We start from the raw sequence: 17,411 nt of genomic DNA on the forward strand, positions 1-17,411 counted from the left end.
ACTTATATTGTATTTTATGCTTCTGGCGTTGGCTTCTAAGGCCGTAGCTATTCGATGTAGTGGCGCAACGCCCTAGAGTGAAGCCTAGGTTGCCCGGAACGTAGAAATGACCAGTACCATCACACTGGTTGCAGTTACTCCTGTTATACGATGGGAAAGCTGTTGTATTTATATTGTATTTTATGCTTCTGATGTTGACTTCTTAGGCACTAACTATTCGATCTGGTGGAGCAACGAATCAGAGTTATATCTAGGATGCCCGGAACGTAGAAATGGCAGTCACTTTCACACTGGTTGCAATTATTCATTTTATACGAAGGAAAAACTGTGGTATTTTTATTGCATTTTATGCTTCGGGCGTTGACTTCTAAGGCCCTAGCTATTCGATCTGGTGGAACAACGCCCTAGAGTGAAGCCTATGTTTCACGAAACGTAGAAATGACCATTACTTTCACACTGGTTGCAATTATTCCTGTTATACGATGGAAAAACTGTTGTATTTTTATTGTATTTTATGCTTCTAGCGTTGAATTCTAAGGCCCTAGCTATTCGATCTGGTGGAACAACGCCCTAGAGTGAAGCCTAGGTTGCCCAGAACGTAGAAATGATAATTACTTTCACATGTTTGCAATTATTCATTTTATACGATGCAAAAGCTGTTGTGTTTATATTGTATTTTATGCTTCTGGCGTTGACTTCTAAGGCCCTATCTATTCGATCTGGTGGAGCAACGCCTCAGAGTTATATCTAGGATGCCCGGAACGTAGAAATGGCAGTCACCTTCACACTGGTTGCAATTATTCATTTTATACGATGGAAAAACTGTTGTATTTTTATTGTATTTTATGCTTCTGGCGTTGACTTCTAAGGCCCTAGCTATTCGAATTGGTGGAACAACGCCCTAGAGTGAAGCCTATGTTGCCCGAAACGTAGAAATGACCAGTACCTTCACACTGTTTGCAGTTATTCCTGTTATACGATGGAAAACCTGTTGTATTTATATTGTATTTTATGCTCCTGGTGTTGACTTCTTAGACCCTAACTATTCGATCTAGTGGAGCAATGCCTCAGAGTTATACACAGGATGCACGGAAAGTAGAAATGGCAGTCACTTTCAGACTGGTTGCAATTATTCGTTTTATACGATGGAAGAGCTGTTGTATTTATATAGTGTTTTATGCTTCTGGCGAGGACTTCTTAGGCCCTAACTATTCGATCTGGTGGAGCAACACCCTAGAGTGAAACCTAGGTTGCCCGGAACGTAGAAATGACCACAACTTTCACACCGGTTGCAATTAATCGTTTTATACGAAGGAAAAACTGTGGTATTTTTATTGTATTTTATGCTTCGGGCGTTGACTTCTAAGGAGCTAACAATTCGAAATGGTGGAGCAACGCCCTAAAGTAAAGACTAGGTTGCACGGAACGTAGAAATGGCCATTACTTTCACACTGGTTGCAATTATTCCTGTTATACGATGGAAAAACTGATGTATTTATATTGTATTTTATGCTTCTGGCGTTTGCTTCTATGGTCCTAACTATTCGATCCATTGGAGCAACGCCCTAGAGTGAAGCCTAGGTTGCCCGGATCGTAGAAATAACCATAAATTTCACACTGGTTACAATTATTCGTTTTATACGAAGGAAAAACTGTGGTATTTTTATTGTATTTTATCCTTCGGGCGTTGACTTCTAAGGAGCTAACTATTCGATCTGGTGGAGCAACGCCCTAAAGTAAAGACTATGTTGCACGGAACGTAGAAATGGCCATTACTTTCACACTGGATGCAATTATTCCTGTTATACGATGGAAAAACTGTTGTATTTTTATTGTATTTTATGCTTCTAGCGTTGAATTCTAAGGCCCTAGCTATTCGATCTGGTGGAACAACGCCCTAGAGTGAAGCCTAGGTTGCCCGGAACGTAGAAATGATAATTACTTTCTCATGTTTGCAATTATTCATTTTATACGATACAAAAGCTGTTGTGCTTATATTGTATTTTATGCTTCTGGCGTTGACTTCTAAGGCCCTATCTATTCGATCTGGTGGAGCAATGCCTCAGAGTTAAGTCTAGGATGCCCAGAACGTAGAAATGGTTATTACATTCACACTGGATGCATTTATTCATTTTATACGATGGAAAAACTGTTTTACTTATATTGTATTTTATGCTTCTGGCGTTGGCTTCTAAGGCCCTAACTATTCGATCCAGTGGAGCAACGCCCTCGAGTGAAGCCTAGGTTGCCCGGAATGTAGAAATAACCATAACTTTCACACTGGTTGCAATTATTCGTTTTATACGATTGAAAAGCTCTTGTATGTATATTGTATTTTATGCTTCAGGCGTTGACTTCTTAGTCCCTAACTATTCGTTCTGGTGGAGCAACGCCCTAGTGTGAAGCCTAGGTTGCCCGAAACGTACAAATGACCATTACTTTCACACTGGTTGCAATTATTCATGCTATACAATGGAAAACTGTTCTATTTTTATTGTATTTTGTGCTTCTGGCGTTGACTTCTAAGGCTCTAACTATTGGAACTGGTGGAGCAACGCCCTGGAGTGAAGCCTGGGTTGCCCGAAACGTAGAAATGACCATTACTTTCACACTTGTTGCAATTATTCGTTTTATACGATGGAAAAACTGTTGTATTTATATTGTATTTTATGCTCCTGGTGTTGACTTCTTAGACCCTAACTATTCGAAGTGGTGGAGCAATGCCTCAGAGTTATATCTAGGATGCAAGGAAGGTAGAAATGGTAGTCACTTTCAGACTGGTTGCAATTATTCGTTTTATACGATGGAAAAGCTGTTGTATTTATATTGTGTTTTATGCTTCTGGCATTGACTTCTTAGGCCCTAACTATTCGATCTGGTGGAGCAACACTCTAGAGTGAAGCCTAGGTTGCCCGGAACGTAGAAATGGCCAGCACTTTCACACTGGTTGCAATAATTCCTGTCATACGATGGAAAAACTGTTGTATTTTTTTTTGTACTTTATGCTTCCGGCGTTGACTTCTAAGGGCGTAGCTATTCGATCTTGCGGAGCAACGCCCTAGAGTGAAGCCTAGGTTGCCCGGAACGTAGAAATGACCAGCACCTTCACACTGTTTGCAGTTATTCCTGTTATATGGAAAACCTGTTGTATTTATATTGTATTTTATGCTCCTGGTGTTGACTTCTTAGACCCTAACTATTCGATCTAGTGGAGCAATGCCTCAGAGTTATATACAGGATGCACGGAAAGTAGAAATGGCAGTCACTTTCAGACTGGTTGCAATTATACGTTTTATACGATGGAAAAGCTGTTGTATTTATATTGTGTTTTATGCTTCTGGCGTTGACTTCTTAGGCCCTAACTATTCGATCTGGTGGAGCAACACCCTAGAGTGAAACCTAGGTTACCCGGAACGTACAAATGACCATTACTTTCACACTGGTTGCAAATATACATTATATACGATGGAAAAGCTGTTGTATTTATATCGTTTTTTAAACTTCTGGCGTTGACTTCTTAGGCCCTAACTATTTGATCTGGTGGAGCACCGCCATGGAGTGAAGCCTAGGTTGCCCGGAACGTAGAAATGACCACAATTTTCATACTGGTAGCAATTATTCGTTATATACAATGGAAAAACTATTCTATTTATTTTGCATTTTATGCTTCTGGCGTTGACTTCTTAGGCCCTAACTATTCCATCTGGTGGAACAACGCCCTAGGGTGAAGCCTAGGTTGCCCGGAACGTAGAAATGACCATTAGTTTCACACTGGTTGCAATTATTCTTTTTATACGATGGAAAAACTGTTGTACTTATTTTGTATTTGGTGCTTCTGGCGTTGACTTCTTAGTCCCTAACTATTCGATCTGGTGGAGCAGCGCCATAGAGTGAAGCCTAGGTTGCCCGGAACGTAGAAATGAACATTACTTTCACACTGGTTGCAATTATTCGTTTTATTCGATGGAAAAAGTGTTTCATTTTTATCGTATTGTATGCTTCTGGCGTTAACTTTTTAGGCCCTATATGTTCGATCTCGTGGAACAACGCCCTAGACTGAAGCCTATGTTGCCCGGAACGTAGAAATGATCATTACTTTCACACTGGTTGCAATTATTCGTTTTACACGATGGAAAAAGTGTTGTAGTTATTGTTGGGGATAGGTATAAGTGTGTTCTTTTTGTTGCGGAAAGGTAAGAGAGTGTGGAGTGTGATTGACTCACTCGCATCGTGGTACGGATTATGTTTAGTTCAAAGTGAACTAAAAGAAGCTCGCCAAGGAACACCGTTTCCAAATTATCCGAGAAGCTCTGAATGGAGTGAATGCTTCCGCGTCCAATGTGAGTGCGTTGACGTGATCAAAACATTGTAAGATGATTGAATCCGATGAATGTGTAAGATTAAGCGCGAAATTGTATGAGGATGAGAATATACGCGGCTAGGAAGGTCCAAAAAAAGAGCCATAGCGGGGGTTTCCGGAGTGAAAATTAATGTCCCGACATGTATGCATCTGCGGATGAATTGGCTTCAAACGCGCGGGTTTACCCTAAAAAACGCGCGAATTCTCGCTGACAGAAACACTCGACTACGCAGCAGCGTTTAGTCGTGGTTCAAGCCAAGCGTGCAAAGGTAGACGTGAAAACGTCGACCTTAGGCCGCCATAAACCTCAAGAGGGAGGCCATCTCCCTGAGTGTGAAGGTTAAAAAGCGTGCACGGTGAGATCAAAAATGGTCAATCCGGGGCCGCCAGGCTACAGGAAGAGTCACGAGAATCGCTAATGGGGTTAATTGAAAATATTTATGTTTAATGACAAGTTTGGGTCACGACGGGTCGACCGCTCTGGCTCTCCGGTTACCTGCGAAACAATGGCGCTAAGGAGATATAAACTGTGAGGATCAGTATGAAAGAATCAATCGATCAGCAATAAGCCCTGTGTGTGGACAAATAAAGAGAAGAGAGGCAATTCTTTTCCTGTACATTTTTGGTGCCGAAACCCGGGACTTTCGCCGGTTGAGAATAGGAAAGGTGTCCGATATTCAGTGAGCGGGTTTCTCGCGAGTGCGGTTTGGGAAGATTTGTTGCTCCATGGCTCGGGGAAGCAAGAAGAGAGCCGCGCCAGGACCAGCGGCAGCAACTCGTGGACAGGCAAAGAGGTCACGAAATTTGAGCGGAGAAGAAATGGCGAGGACCTCCGGCGAGCAATCCGGTGAAGAACGTGCAGGTCCCTCCGGTATTCAAATGGGTCTGAGGAGACGTCCATCGTCGGAAAGGAGGAGGTCGCAGTCAAGAGATACCGAAGAGGAGCAACGACAATCCAGCGTAGTGCAGATGGCGGCCCCCGTTACAGACACGTCCTCGAGATCCTTGGTTGCCGGAAACAACATGCGTGCCTACATGGATGAGGAACCTAGAGCAGCAGTCGCTGGTGACAGATTCCAGGAGTGGGTAAATAGTACGGCTCTTCCAGGAGAACGTAATAATGAACAACCGCGACCCGCGATCGACCCAACCGCGCGTTTGGTGGATGCGATAGAGTCCACTTTGCGTGTAATACGCGATGCATCTGTAGTCGGAGAGGGCTCGCGAGTCGCGAACCGCCTGACATTAGCAGGTTCGTTGCCTAAATTCGCAGGGGACCCGTTAGAATGGCTCCACTTCAAAGAAACATACGATTTAACTTCGGAAATGGGGGCGTATACAGACCGCGAAAATATTGTGAGGCTTTTTGCGGCACTAAAAGGTGAAGCAAGGGATGCAGTAAGCACGTTGCTGGCGACGGGTCAAGACGCAGCGACTATTATGCGTACCCTTGAGCTGAATTTCGGAAATAAGAACATAATAGCGCGAAAAATCATCGCAGATATCAGGGAATTACCGGAACTAGACACTGGTAAAATAAATATAGCACAGTTCGCAACGAAACTCCGAGGTGCCGTCACAGCTTTCCGATCTCTCAAGCTTATAGGGTATCTACATAGCCCCGATTTGATACAAAATGTGGGAAGTAAATTACCATCCGCTCTTAGATACGCGTATCACAAATATTCGGCAGAAGCACCCCAGGAGAAAACAGAACTCGAAAAATTGTCGGATTTTGTGTACAAAGAAGCTGAGCTCGCTGTGGCAGCAGGTGTATTTGGCCTAGAACCTAGATCGACGTCAACGTCGCAAATGACGATTGTCTCGAAGGGCCGTGGCGGAGCGAGAAAACCGATTGCTTCAAGCGCGAAAGTGTTCGGAGTCAGCGCAACGAGTGCCCGTAAGAGTTCCATCGGGAAGTCAGTCCCCAGCTGCGTATTTTGCGATAGATCAAACCATAGATCGGCGGAATGCAGAGGGTTTGCGCGCGAGGGGGCGGCTCGGCGATGGTTCTTAGTGAAAAAACATAAGCTTTGCTTCAAATGTTTGTGTGAGGGACATGTCCGCGGAGACTGCAGAGACACTAACTGTTCGGTCTGTAGAGGGAACCACCACAGCCTTCTGCATGATCCGAGATCCTGTTATAGAGCAGCGAGAAGGGCGAGCAAACCGACCACCCGAGAGACTCGCACTCGAGACACATCGCGAACAGAGGTCAATGTGGCCAACGCGACCGAAGAGATTTGACTAGAGTTACCGCGTGTGTTACTAAAGATATTACCCGTTCGGATAGTAGGGCAGAAAAATGCTGTAAACACGTTCGCCTTATTGGACGAGGGCTCGACAATAACGTTGATCGATCGTAAGATATCTCGAGACGTAGGCGCAATAGGAAGGCCTATGAAAATAGCTTTAAAGAGTATCGATCCTAGAGCGAAGATTATGCCCGACTGTGAGAGGGTCGAATTTGAAATAGAAGGAGCCTTTAGTTTGTATAAAATAAACAGAGCCGTCGCGGTAAATGTGCTGAGTCTTCCTGTCCAGTCCATTTCAGGAAACATCGCGCGATACGTTAGGGCTGTCGAAAATGTAGACATAAAATCCTACCACGATGCACGGCCCACGATACTTATTGGACAAGACAACTGGGACTTGATAGTTGCTCGAGAATTACGTGAGATGGTAGGAAGGAGCCTCGCGCTTTCGCGCTGTTCCTTGGGATGGGCGTTGCATGGGCTTGTGACGGGCTGCGGAGCGTCAGGAACGACTTTGAATACGTACGGGACGCAGCAGATGGACCGAGGGGATCCAGACGGGGACATCGCGCTTGATCCCAACGAACACCTGGACCAATTGATTCGGCAATATTTTGAAATAGACAGTCTCGGAGTTTGCGAAAAAATGAAAAACGCTAATGAACACGAACGCGCGCTAAGGTTATTGGATGAGACAAGCCGTCGCGTAGGAAAATCATGGGAAGCAGGTCTACTGTGGAACGAAAAGTGCGCGCCGAACGTAAATGGTAAAATCGTCGCACAAAAGAGGCTTATATCGTTAGAAAGGAAACTCGATCGCGAACCGGAGTACGCGTCATTATATCACGCGGAGATGGAGCGCTTTATTGAAAATGGTTACGCGGTGAAGGTAAATGACCAAGTAACTACATCACGACCGTGGTACTTGCCGCATTTTGGAGTGCGAAGCAGTACTAAGCCGGGAAAAGTTCGGCTCGTATTCGATGCTGCCGCGAAGACGACGGGGGTCAGTTTAAACGGCCAACTCGAATCCGGGCCGGATTTGTTACAATCGTTGCCAGGTATATTGTTGCGTTTCAGACTACATGAATGTGCGTTTAAAGCGGATATAAAGGACATGTTCCTGCGGATAAAGATTAGAGAAGAGGATCGTGGAGCGCAAAGGTTTCTGTGGCGTGGTAAGAATAGGCAAGGAAGCCCGGAAACCTACGAAATGACGCGTTTGATATTCGGGGCGAAGTCGTCGCCGTGTACCGCGATATACGTAAAAAATAAAAACGCCCGCGAGAATGCCGGGTTGTATCCTGATGCGGTGAAAAGTATCATCAACGATAGCTACATGGATGATTATTTAGCGAGTCGGAGGACTAGTGAAGAGGCCAAGAGACTTATTCGCGACGCAATTAGAATTAATTCTGAGGCGGATTTTGAAATGCACGACTGGGCTAGCAATGTCGTGGGTCTAGTGAGTTCGATACCGGAAATTCCACGACCGGGTAATGAGAAGGGGATGCGCTTGTGTGACCGAGGGGGAGAGAGAGTATTAGGCCTTATATGGGACACGCAAAACGATAAGCTAGAATTCAATGTAGGAATGGCGAGAATTCCGAAGAAAATACTAATGGGGACGATTAAACCAACTAAGCGAGAATTTCTTCGGATAATTATGTCGGTGTACGATCCATTGGGCTTCCTCTCACCATTTACGCTCAATGCGAAAATATTAATGCAGGAAGTATGGCGCAGCGGTATAGGGTGGGACCACCAACTAAGGGACGACGAACAGATAGGCTGGTTGTCGTGGCTGAAAGGCCTAATGAACATAAAGAATTGTCGGGTACCGCGTTGCTATGTACCGGCGGGATTTCATTACGGCGATACGCAGATACACGTGTTCTGTGATGCAAGCCTGAAGGGCTACGCAGCGGTCGCTTACTTGCGGGTAGCAACGGAAAGCGGGACGCGGGTGGCGCTAGTTATGGCGAAGACGAGGGTAGCACCTTTAAAACCGTTATCCGTGCCACGATTGGAACTACAGGCTGCATTGTTAGGGGCGAGGTTAGCGAAAACGGTTACGGAGGAGCTTAAGATGGACGTGAACCGACGATATTTATGGTCCGATTCCATCACAGTCATTCGGTGGATAAAGTCGGAACCGCGGATACGCCAAGTATTCGTCGCTCATCGATTAGGCGAAATTGGCGAGCTGACGTTGAGTTCAGAGTGGCGATGGGTCCCGTCCAGATTGAATCCTGCAGACGATGCGACTCGCTGGTCTAGCGAGGCCTTGGATCCTGCGGGACGTTGGTTCGTGGGCCCAGAGTTTTTGCAACTTGCGGAGTCTAATTGGCCAACGGACAGACCCATAGACGAGGCGGAGAAGATAGCAATTGACGGCATGGAGTTACGAAAAGCACAAGTGTATGTCATACACAGTGCTGAGTACGAAATTCCGCTCGTCGCGAAATTTCTGGGATGGCCAGGGTTGCTTGTAGTTGCGCGACGGGTAAGAGCGGCGTTTAATCGTTGGAAGGGAAAAGCGCAAGCGCAGATTACAGTAGAGACGGTGAGCGAGGCGGAAAACTATTGGTACCGCGTGATACAATCTGACGTTTTCGCGGATGAACTGAAGGCATTAATGACCGGAAAAAGTGTTAACAAGGGAAGCCGAATTGTAGCGTTAAAACCGTTCCTAGACGCAATTGGAATATTGAGAGCGAGTGGACGGGTAATTAAACTCGCAGACGAGGAGTTCTGCAACCAACCAATAATTTTAGACGCCAAACATGCCGCAACTAGATTGCTGATACAAAATTACCACCGACGATATTATCATGGAAGCAATAACACGGTCGTCAATGAAATGCGGCAGAAGTATTACATAATCGGTCTTAGACGCGTGCTACGCTCGTTAATAAGCAAGTGTATTATATGTAGGCTGAGGCGGGCGAAACCTCAGAACCCGACAATGTCCGCTTTGCCAGCTGGACGCGTCGCGCTTGGACAAAGACCATTTAGACACTGTGGCGTTGATTACTTTGGCCCGATGTTAGTTAAGATCGGAAGGCGTAGAGAAAAACGCTGGGGAGTACTTTTTACTTGCCTTACCACGCGAGCGATTCACTTAGAGTTGGCCAACAGTCTGAGCGCGAGCTCTGCCATTATGGCTCTGCAACGATTTGCAGCACGTAGAGGCACGCCATTAGTCGTTTATAGCGACAACGGTACGAACTTCAAGCGTGCGAGTAAAGAACTTCGGGATGCGACCAAGGCAATCGATACCGAAGCCTTGGTGGACCATGCATTAAGTAAACAAATAAAATGGGTATTTAACCCACCGGACGCGCCCCATATGGGCGGAGCATGGGAGAGGTTGATTCGGTCGGTAAAGGTGGCCCTGAATGCAACCCTGCGAAATCAAGTTCCCAGCGAGGAAGTTTTAAGCACGTTACTGGTAGAGATTGAACATTCGGTCAATTCGCGACCGCTGACAGACGTGTCCTTGGATCCGCGAGATGAGGAAGCGCTGACCCCGAATCACTTCCTCATAGGAGCATCATCCGGCGAGATAAAGATAAAGAAGTATGATCTACAAGCGACCTGCCTGAGAAAACAGTGGCAAATCGCGCAATCCTTCGCCAACGCGTACTGGCGGCGTTGGCTGCGTGAGTATCTACCCGGATTGATACCGCGTGCGAAGTGGCATGAAACAGAAAATTCTCTAGAGAAGGGAGACCTGGTCCGTATCGTTGATCTGCAGGCGCCGCGAAATTTGTGGAAAACAGGGACAGTGACGGAAGTATTCCCTGGAGCGGACGGCGTAGTTAGGATCGCGAAAGTGCGCACCTCGGCGGGCGTATTCACACGACCCGCGCGAAAATTAATTAGATTAAGTGGTTCAAGTGAACAACGGGGCTAGCATAGCTGGAAAGTAATGGAGCTCGGATGATAATTTGCTATTCGCAAAGAAAAATTAATTATTATTATTTTTGGTTGATATAAAAATTAGGTGCTAAGCCTCCTAGTTCAATTAACTCCAAGAAGAAAGAAGCATTTGTTTGAATTAAAAATTAAATATGTTTAATTTGAGGGGGAGAATGTTGTGGATAGGTATAAGTGTGTTCTTTTTGTTGCGGAAAGGTAAGAGAGTGTGGAGTGTGATTGACTCACTCGCATCGTGGTACGGATTATGTTTAGTTCAAAGTGAACTAAAAGAAGCTCGCCAAGGAACACCGTTTCCAAATTATCCGAGAAGCTCTGAATGGAGTGAATGCTTCCGCGTCCAATGTGAGTGCGTTGACGTGATCAAAACATTGTAAGATGATTGAATCCGATGAATGTGTAAGATTCAGCGCGAAATTGTATGAGGATGAGAATATACGCGGCTAGGAAGGTCCAAAAAAAGAGCCATAGCGGGGGGGTCCGGAGTGAAAATTAATGTCCCGACATGTATGCATCTGCGGATGAATTGGCTTCAAACGCGCGGGTTTACCCTAAAAAACGCGCGAATTCTCGCTGACAGAAACACTCGACTACGCAGCAGCGTTTAGTCGTGGTTCAAGCCAAGCGTGCAAAGGTAGACGTGAAAACGTCGACCTTAGGCCGCCATAAACCTCAAGAGGGAGGCCATCTCCCTGAGTGTGAAGGTTAAAAAGCGTGCACGGTGAGATCAAAAATGGTCAATCCGGGGCCGCCAGGCTACAGGAAGAGTCACGAGAATCGCTAATGGGGTTAATTGAAAATATTTATGTTTAATGACAAGTTTGGGTCACGACGGGTCGACCGCTCTGGCTCTCCGGTTACCTGCGAAACAATGGCGCTAAGGAGATATAAACTGTGAGGATCAGTATGAAAGAATCAATCGATCAGCAATAAGCCCTGTGTGTGGACAAATAAAGAGAAAAGAGGCAATTCTTTTCCTGTACATTTATATCGTATTTTATGCTTCTGGCGTTGACGTCTTAGGCCCTAACTATTCGATCTGGTGGCACGACGCACTAGAGTGAAGCCCAGCTTGCCCGGATCGTAGAAATGACCATAACCTTCACACTGTTTGCATTATTCGCTTTATGCAATGGAAAAACTGTTCTATTTAAATTGTATTTTATGGTTCTGGCGTTGACTTCTTAGGCCCTAACTATTCGATGTGGTGGAGCAACGCCCTAGAGTGAAGTCTTGGTTTCCCGGAACGTAGAAATGACCATTACTTTCACACTGGTTGCAATTATTCCTGTTATACGATGGAAGGACTGTTGTGTTTTTACAGTATTTTATTCTTCTGGCGTTGACTTCTTAGGCCCTAACCATTCGATCAGGTGGAGCAACGCCCTAGAGTGAAGCCGAGGTTACCCGGAACGTAGAAATGATCATTATTTTCACATTGGCTGCAATTATACGCTTTATACGATGGAAAAGCTGTTGTATTTATATCGTATTTTATGCTTCTGGCGTTGACTTCTTAGGCCCTAACTGTTCGATCTGGTGGTGCAACGCCCTAGAGTGAAGCCTAGATTGCCCGGAACGTAGAAGTGACCATTACTTTCACACTGGTTGCAATTATTCCCGTTATACGATGGAAAAACTGTTGTATTTTTATTGTATTTTATGTTTCGGGCGATGACTTCTAAGGCCCTAGCTATTCGATCTGGTGGAGCAACGCCCTAGAGTGAAGCCTAGGTTGCGCGGAAAGTAGAAATGACCATTACCTTCACACTGGTTGCAATTATTCCTGTTATACGATAGAAGGACTATTGTATTTTTATAGTATTTTATGCTTCTGGCGTTGACTTCTTAGGCCCTAACTATTCGATCTCGTGGAGCAACGCCCTAGGGCGAAGCCTAGGTCGCCCGGAACGTAGAAATGGCCATTACTTTCACACTGGTTGCAAGTATTCGTTTTATACAATGGAAAAACTGTTGTACTTATATCTCATTTTATGCTTCTGGCGTTGACTTCTTAGGACCTAACTATTCGACCTGGTGGCACAACGGACTAGAGTGAAGTCTAGTTTGCCCGGAATGTAGAAATGACCATAACTTTCACACTGGTTGCAATTATTCGCTTTATACGATGGAAAAACTGTTGCATTTATATTGTATTTTATGCTTCTGGCGTTGACTTCATAGGTCCTAACTATTCGGTCTGGTGGAACAACGCGCTAGAGTGAAGCCTAGGTCGCCCGGAACGTAGAAATGACCATCACTTTCACACTGGTTGCAATTACTCCTGTTATACGATGGAAAAACTGTTGTACCTTTAGTGTATTTTATGCTTCGGGCGTTGACTTCTAAGGCACTAACTGTACGATCTGGTAGAGCAACGCCCTATAGTCAAGCCTAGGTTGCCCGGAACGTAGAAATGACCGTTACCTTCACACTGTTTGCAATCATTCATTTTATACGATGCAAAATCTGTTGTATTTACATTGTATTTTATGCTTCTGGCATTGACTTCTAAGGCCGTAGCTATTCGATGTGGTGGAGCAACGCCCTAGAGTGAAGCCCAGGTTGCCCCGAAGGCAGAAATGACCAGTACGTTCACACTGGTTGCAGTTATTCCTGTTATACGATGGAAAAACCGTCGTATTTTTATTGTATTTTATGCTTCTGACGTTGACTTCTTAGGCCCTAACTATTCGATCTGGTGGAGCAACGCCCTAGAGAGAAGCCTAGGTTGCACGGAATGTAGAAATGACCAATACTTTCACAATGTTTGCAATTATTCATTCTATACAATGGAAAAGTTGTTGTATTTTTAGTGTATTTTATGCTTCTGGCGTTGAAATCTTGGGCCCTAACTATTCGATCTGTTGGAGCAACGCACTAGAGTGACGCGTAGGTTGCCCGGAACGTAGAAATGGCCATTGCTTTCACACTGGATCCAATTATTCCTGTTATACGATGGAAAAGGTGTTGTATTTTTATTGTATTTTATGCTTCTGGCGTTGACTTCTTAGGCCCTAACTACTGAATCTAGTGGTCCAACGCCCTAGAGTGAAGTCTTGGTTGCGCGGAACGTAGAAATGACCATTACCTTCACACTGGTTGCAATTATTCCTGCTATATGATGGCAGGACTGTTGTATTTTTATAGTATTTTCTGCTTCTGGCGTTGACTTCTTAGGCCCTAACTATTCGATCTGGTGGAGCAACGCCCTAGAGTGAAGCCTAGGTTGCACGGAACGTAGAAATGCCCATTACTTTCACACTGGTTGCAATTACTCCTGTTATACGATGGAAGGACTGTTGTCTTTGTATCGTATTTTATGCTTCTGGTGTTGACTTCTTAGGCCCTAGCTATTCGATCTGGTGGAGCAACGCCCTAGGGCGAAGCCTAGGTTGCCCGGAACGTAGAAATGGCCATTACTTTCATACTGGTTGCAAGTATTCGTTTTATACGATGGAAAAACTGTTGTACTTATATCGCATTTTATGCTTCTGGCGTTGACTTCTTAGGACCTAACTATTCGACCTGGAGGCACAACGCACTAGAGTGAAGTCTACTTCGCCCGGAATGTAGAAATGACCATAACTTTCACACTGGTTGCAATTATTCGCTTTATACGATGGAAAAACTGTTGCATTTATATTGTATTTTATGCTTCTGGCGTTGACTTCATAGGTCCTAACTATTTGGTCTGGTGGACCTACGCCCTAGAGTGGAGCCTGTGTTGCCCGGAACGTAGAAATGGCCATTACTTTCACACTGGTTGCAAGTATTCGTTTTATACGATGGAAAAACTGTTGTACTTATATCGCATTTTATGCTTCTGGCGTTGACTTCTTAGGACCTAACTATTCGACCTGGAGGCACAACGCACTAGAGTGAAGTCTACTTTGCCCGGAATGTAGAAATGACCATAACTTTCACACTGGTTGCAATTATTCGCTTTATACGATGGAAAAACTGTTGCATTTATATTGTATTTTATGCTTCGGGCGTTGACTTCTAAGGCCCTAGCTATTCGATCTGGTGGAGCAACGCCCTAGAGTGAAGCCTAGGTTTCCCGGAACGTAGAAATGACCATTACCTTCACACTGGTTGCAATTATTCCTGTTATACGATGGAAGGACTGTTGTATTTTTATAGTATTTTTTGCTTCTGGCGTTGACTTTTTAGGCCCTCAGTATTCGATCTGGTGGATCAACGCCCTAGAGTGAAGCCAAGCTTATCCGGAACGTAGAAATGATCAGTACTTTCACACTGGTTGCAATTATTCCTGTTATACGATGGAAAAGCTGTTGTATTTTTATTGTATTTTATGCTTCTGGCGTTGACTTCTTAGGTCCTAACTACTGGATCTAGTGGTCCAACGCCCTAGAGTGAAGCCTAGGTTGCCCGGAACGTAAAAGTGACCATTACTTTCACACTGGTTGCAATTATTCCCACTATACGATGGAAAAACTGTTGTATTTTTATTGTATTTTATGTTTCGGGCGATGACTTCTAAGGCCCTAGCTATTCCATCTGGTGGAGCAACGCCCTAGAGTGAGGCCTAGGTTGCCCGGAACGTAGAAATGACCATCACTTTCACACTGGTTGCAATTATTCCCGTTACACGATGGAACTACTCTTGCATTTTTATAGTATTTTATGCTTCTGGCGTTGACCTCTAAGTCCCTAGCTGTTCGATCTGGTGGAGCAACACCCGAGAGGGAAGCCTAGGTTGCCCGGAACGTAGAAATGACCATTACTTTCACACTGGTTGCAATTATTCCTGTTATACGATGGAAGGACTGTTGTATTTTTACAGTATTTTATGCTTCTGGCGTTGACTTCTTAGGCCCTAACTATTCGATCTGGTGGCACAACGCCCTAGGGCGGAGCCTAGGTTGCCCTGAACGTAGAAATGGCCAGTACTTTCACACTGGTTGCAATTATTCGTTTTATACGATGGAAAAACTGTTGTATTTTTACTGTATCTTATGCGTCTGGAGTTGTTTTCTAAGGCCCTAGCTATTCGACCTGGTGGTGCAACGCCCTAATGCGAAGCCTAGGTTGCACGGAACGTAGAAATGCCCATTAATTTCACACTGGTTGCAATTATACCTGCTTTGCGATGGAAGGACTGTTGTATTTTTATAGTATTTTATGCTTCTGGCGCTGACCTCTAAGTTCCTAACTATTCGATCTGGTGGAGAACCTCCCTAGAGTGAAGCCTAGGTTGCCCGGAACGTAGAAATGACCATATCTTTCACACTGGTTGCAATTATTCCTGTTATACGGTGGAAAAACTGTTGTATTTTTATTGTATTTTATGCGTCTGGCGTTGATTTGTTATGCCCTTCCTATTCGATCTGGAGGAGCAACGAACTAGTGTGAAGCATAGGTTGCCCGGAACGTAGAAATGACCGTTACTTTCACACTGTCTGCAATTATTCATTTTATAGGATGGTAAAACTGTTGTACTTATATTGTATTTTCCGCTTCTGGCGTTGACTTCTAGGGCCCTAACTATTCGATCTGGTGGAGCAACGGCCTAGAGTGAAGCCTAGGTCGCCCGGAACGTAGAAATGACCATAACTTTCACAATGGTTGCTATTATTCGTGTTATACGATGGAAAAGCTGCTGTATTTATATTGTATTTTATGCTTCTGGCGTCGTCTTCTAAGGCTCTAACTCTTCGATCTGGTGGAGCAATGTCTCAGAGTTAAGTCTAGGATGCCCGAAACGTCGAAATGACCATTACCTTCACACTGGTTGCAATTATTCCTGCTATATGATGGCAGGACTATTGTATTTTTATAGTATTTTATGCTCCTGGCGTTGACTTCTTAGGCCCTAACTATTCGATCTGGTGGAGCAACGCCCTAGAGTGAAGCCTAGGTTGCACGGAACGTAGAAATGCCCATTACTTTCACACTGGTTGCAATTATTCCTGCTATTCGATGTAAAAACTGCTGTATTTTTATTTTATTTTATGCTTCTGGCGTTGACCTCCAAGACCCTAGCTATCCGATTTGGAGGAGCAACGCCCTAGGGCGAAGCCTAGGTTGTCCGGAACGTAGAAATGGCCATTACTTTCAATCAGGTTGCAATTATTCGTTTTATACGATGGAATAACTGTTGTACTTATATCGTATTTTATGCTTCTGGCGTTGACCTCTCAGGCCCTAACTATTCGATCTGGTGGCACAACGCACTAGAGTGAAGCCTAGTTTGCCGGGATCGTAGAAATGACCATAACTTTCACACTGGTTGCAATTATTCTCTTTATACGTTGTAAAAACTGTTGTATTTAAAAGTATTTTATGCTTCTGGCGTTGACTTCTTAGGCCCTAACTATTCGATCTGGTGGATCAGCGTCCTAGAGTGAAGCCTAGGTTGCCCGGAACGTAGAAGTGACCATCACTTTCACACTGGTTGCAATTATTCCCGTTATACGATGGAAAAACTGTTGTATTTTTATTGTATTTTATGCTTCTGGCGTTGACTTCTTAGGCCCTAACTACTGGATCTAGTGGTCCAACGCCCTAGAGTGAAGCATAGATTGCCCGGAACGTAGAAGTGACCATTACTTTCACACTGGTTGCAATTATTCCCGTTATACGATGGAAAAACTGTTGTATTTTTATTGTATTTTATGTTTCGGGCGATGACTTCTAAGGCCCTAGCTATTCGATCTGGTGGAGCAACGCCCTAGAGTGAAGCCTAGGTTGCGCGGAAAGTAGAAATGACCATTACCTTCACACTGGTTGCAATTATTCCTGTTATACGATAGAAGGACTATTGTATTTTTATAGTATTTTATGCTTCTGGCGTTGACTTCTTAGGCCCTAACTATTCGATCTCGTGG

General features: G+C 44.6%; 1 protein-coding gene across 1 annotated transcript; it reads left to right on the plus strand.

The window, feature by feature from the left end:
- Nucleotides 1-5,086: 5,086 nt before the first annotated feature.
- LOC143186603 (uncharacterized) lies at nucleotides 5,087-10,677 on the plus strand. Its single transcript, XM_076390286.1, has 3 exons — nucleotides 5,087-6,580; nucleotides 6,635-10,517; nucleotides 10,625-10,677. The coding sequence occupies exons 1-3, from the start codon at nucleotides 5,087-5,089 to the stop codon at nucleotides 10,675-10,677; spliced, it is 5,430 nt and encodes a 1,809-aa protein (XP_076246401.1).
- Nucleotides 10,678-17,411: the final 6,734 nt, after the last annotated feature.

The sequence above is a fragment of the Calliopsis andreniformis genome, unplaced genomic scaffold (genome assembly GCF_051401765.1).
Source record: "Calliopsis andreniformis isolate RMS-2024a unplaced genomic scaffold, iyCalAndr_principal scaffold0018, whole genome shotgun sequence".
NCBI lineage: Eukaryota > Metazoa > Arthropoda > Insecta > Hymenoptera > Andrenidae > Calliopsis > Calliopsis andreniformis.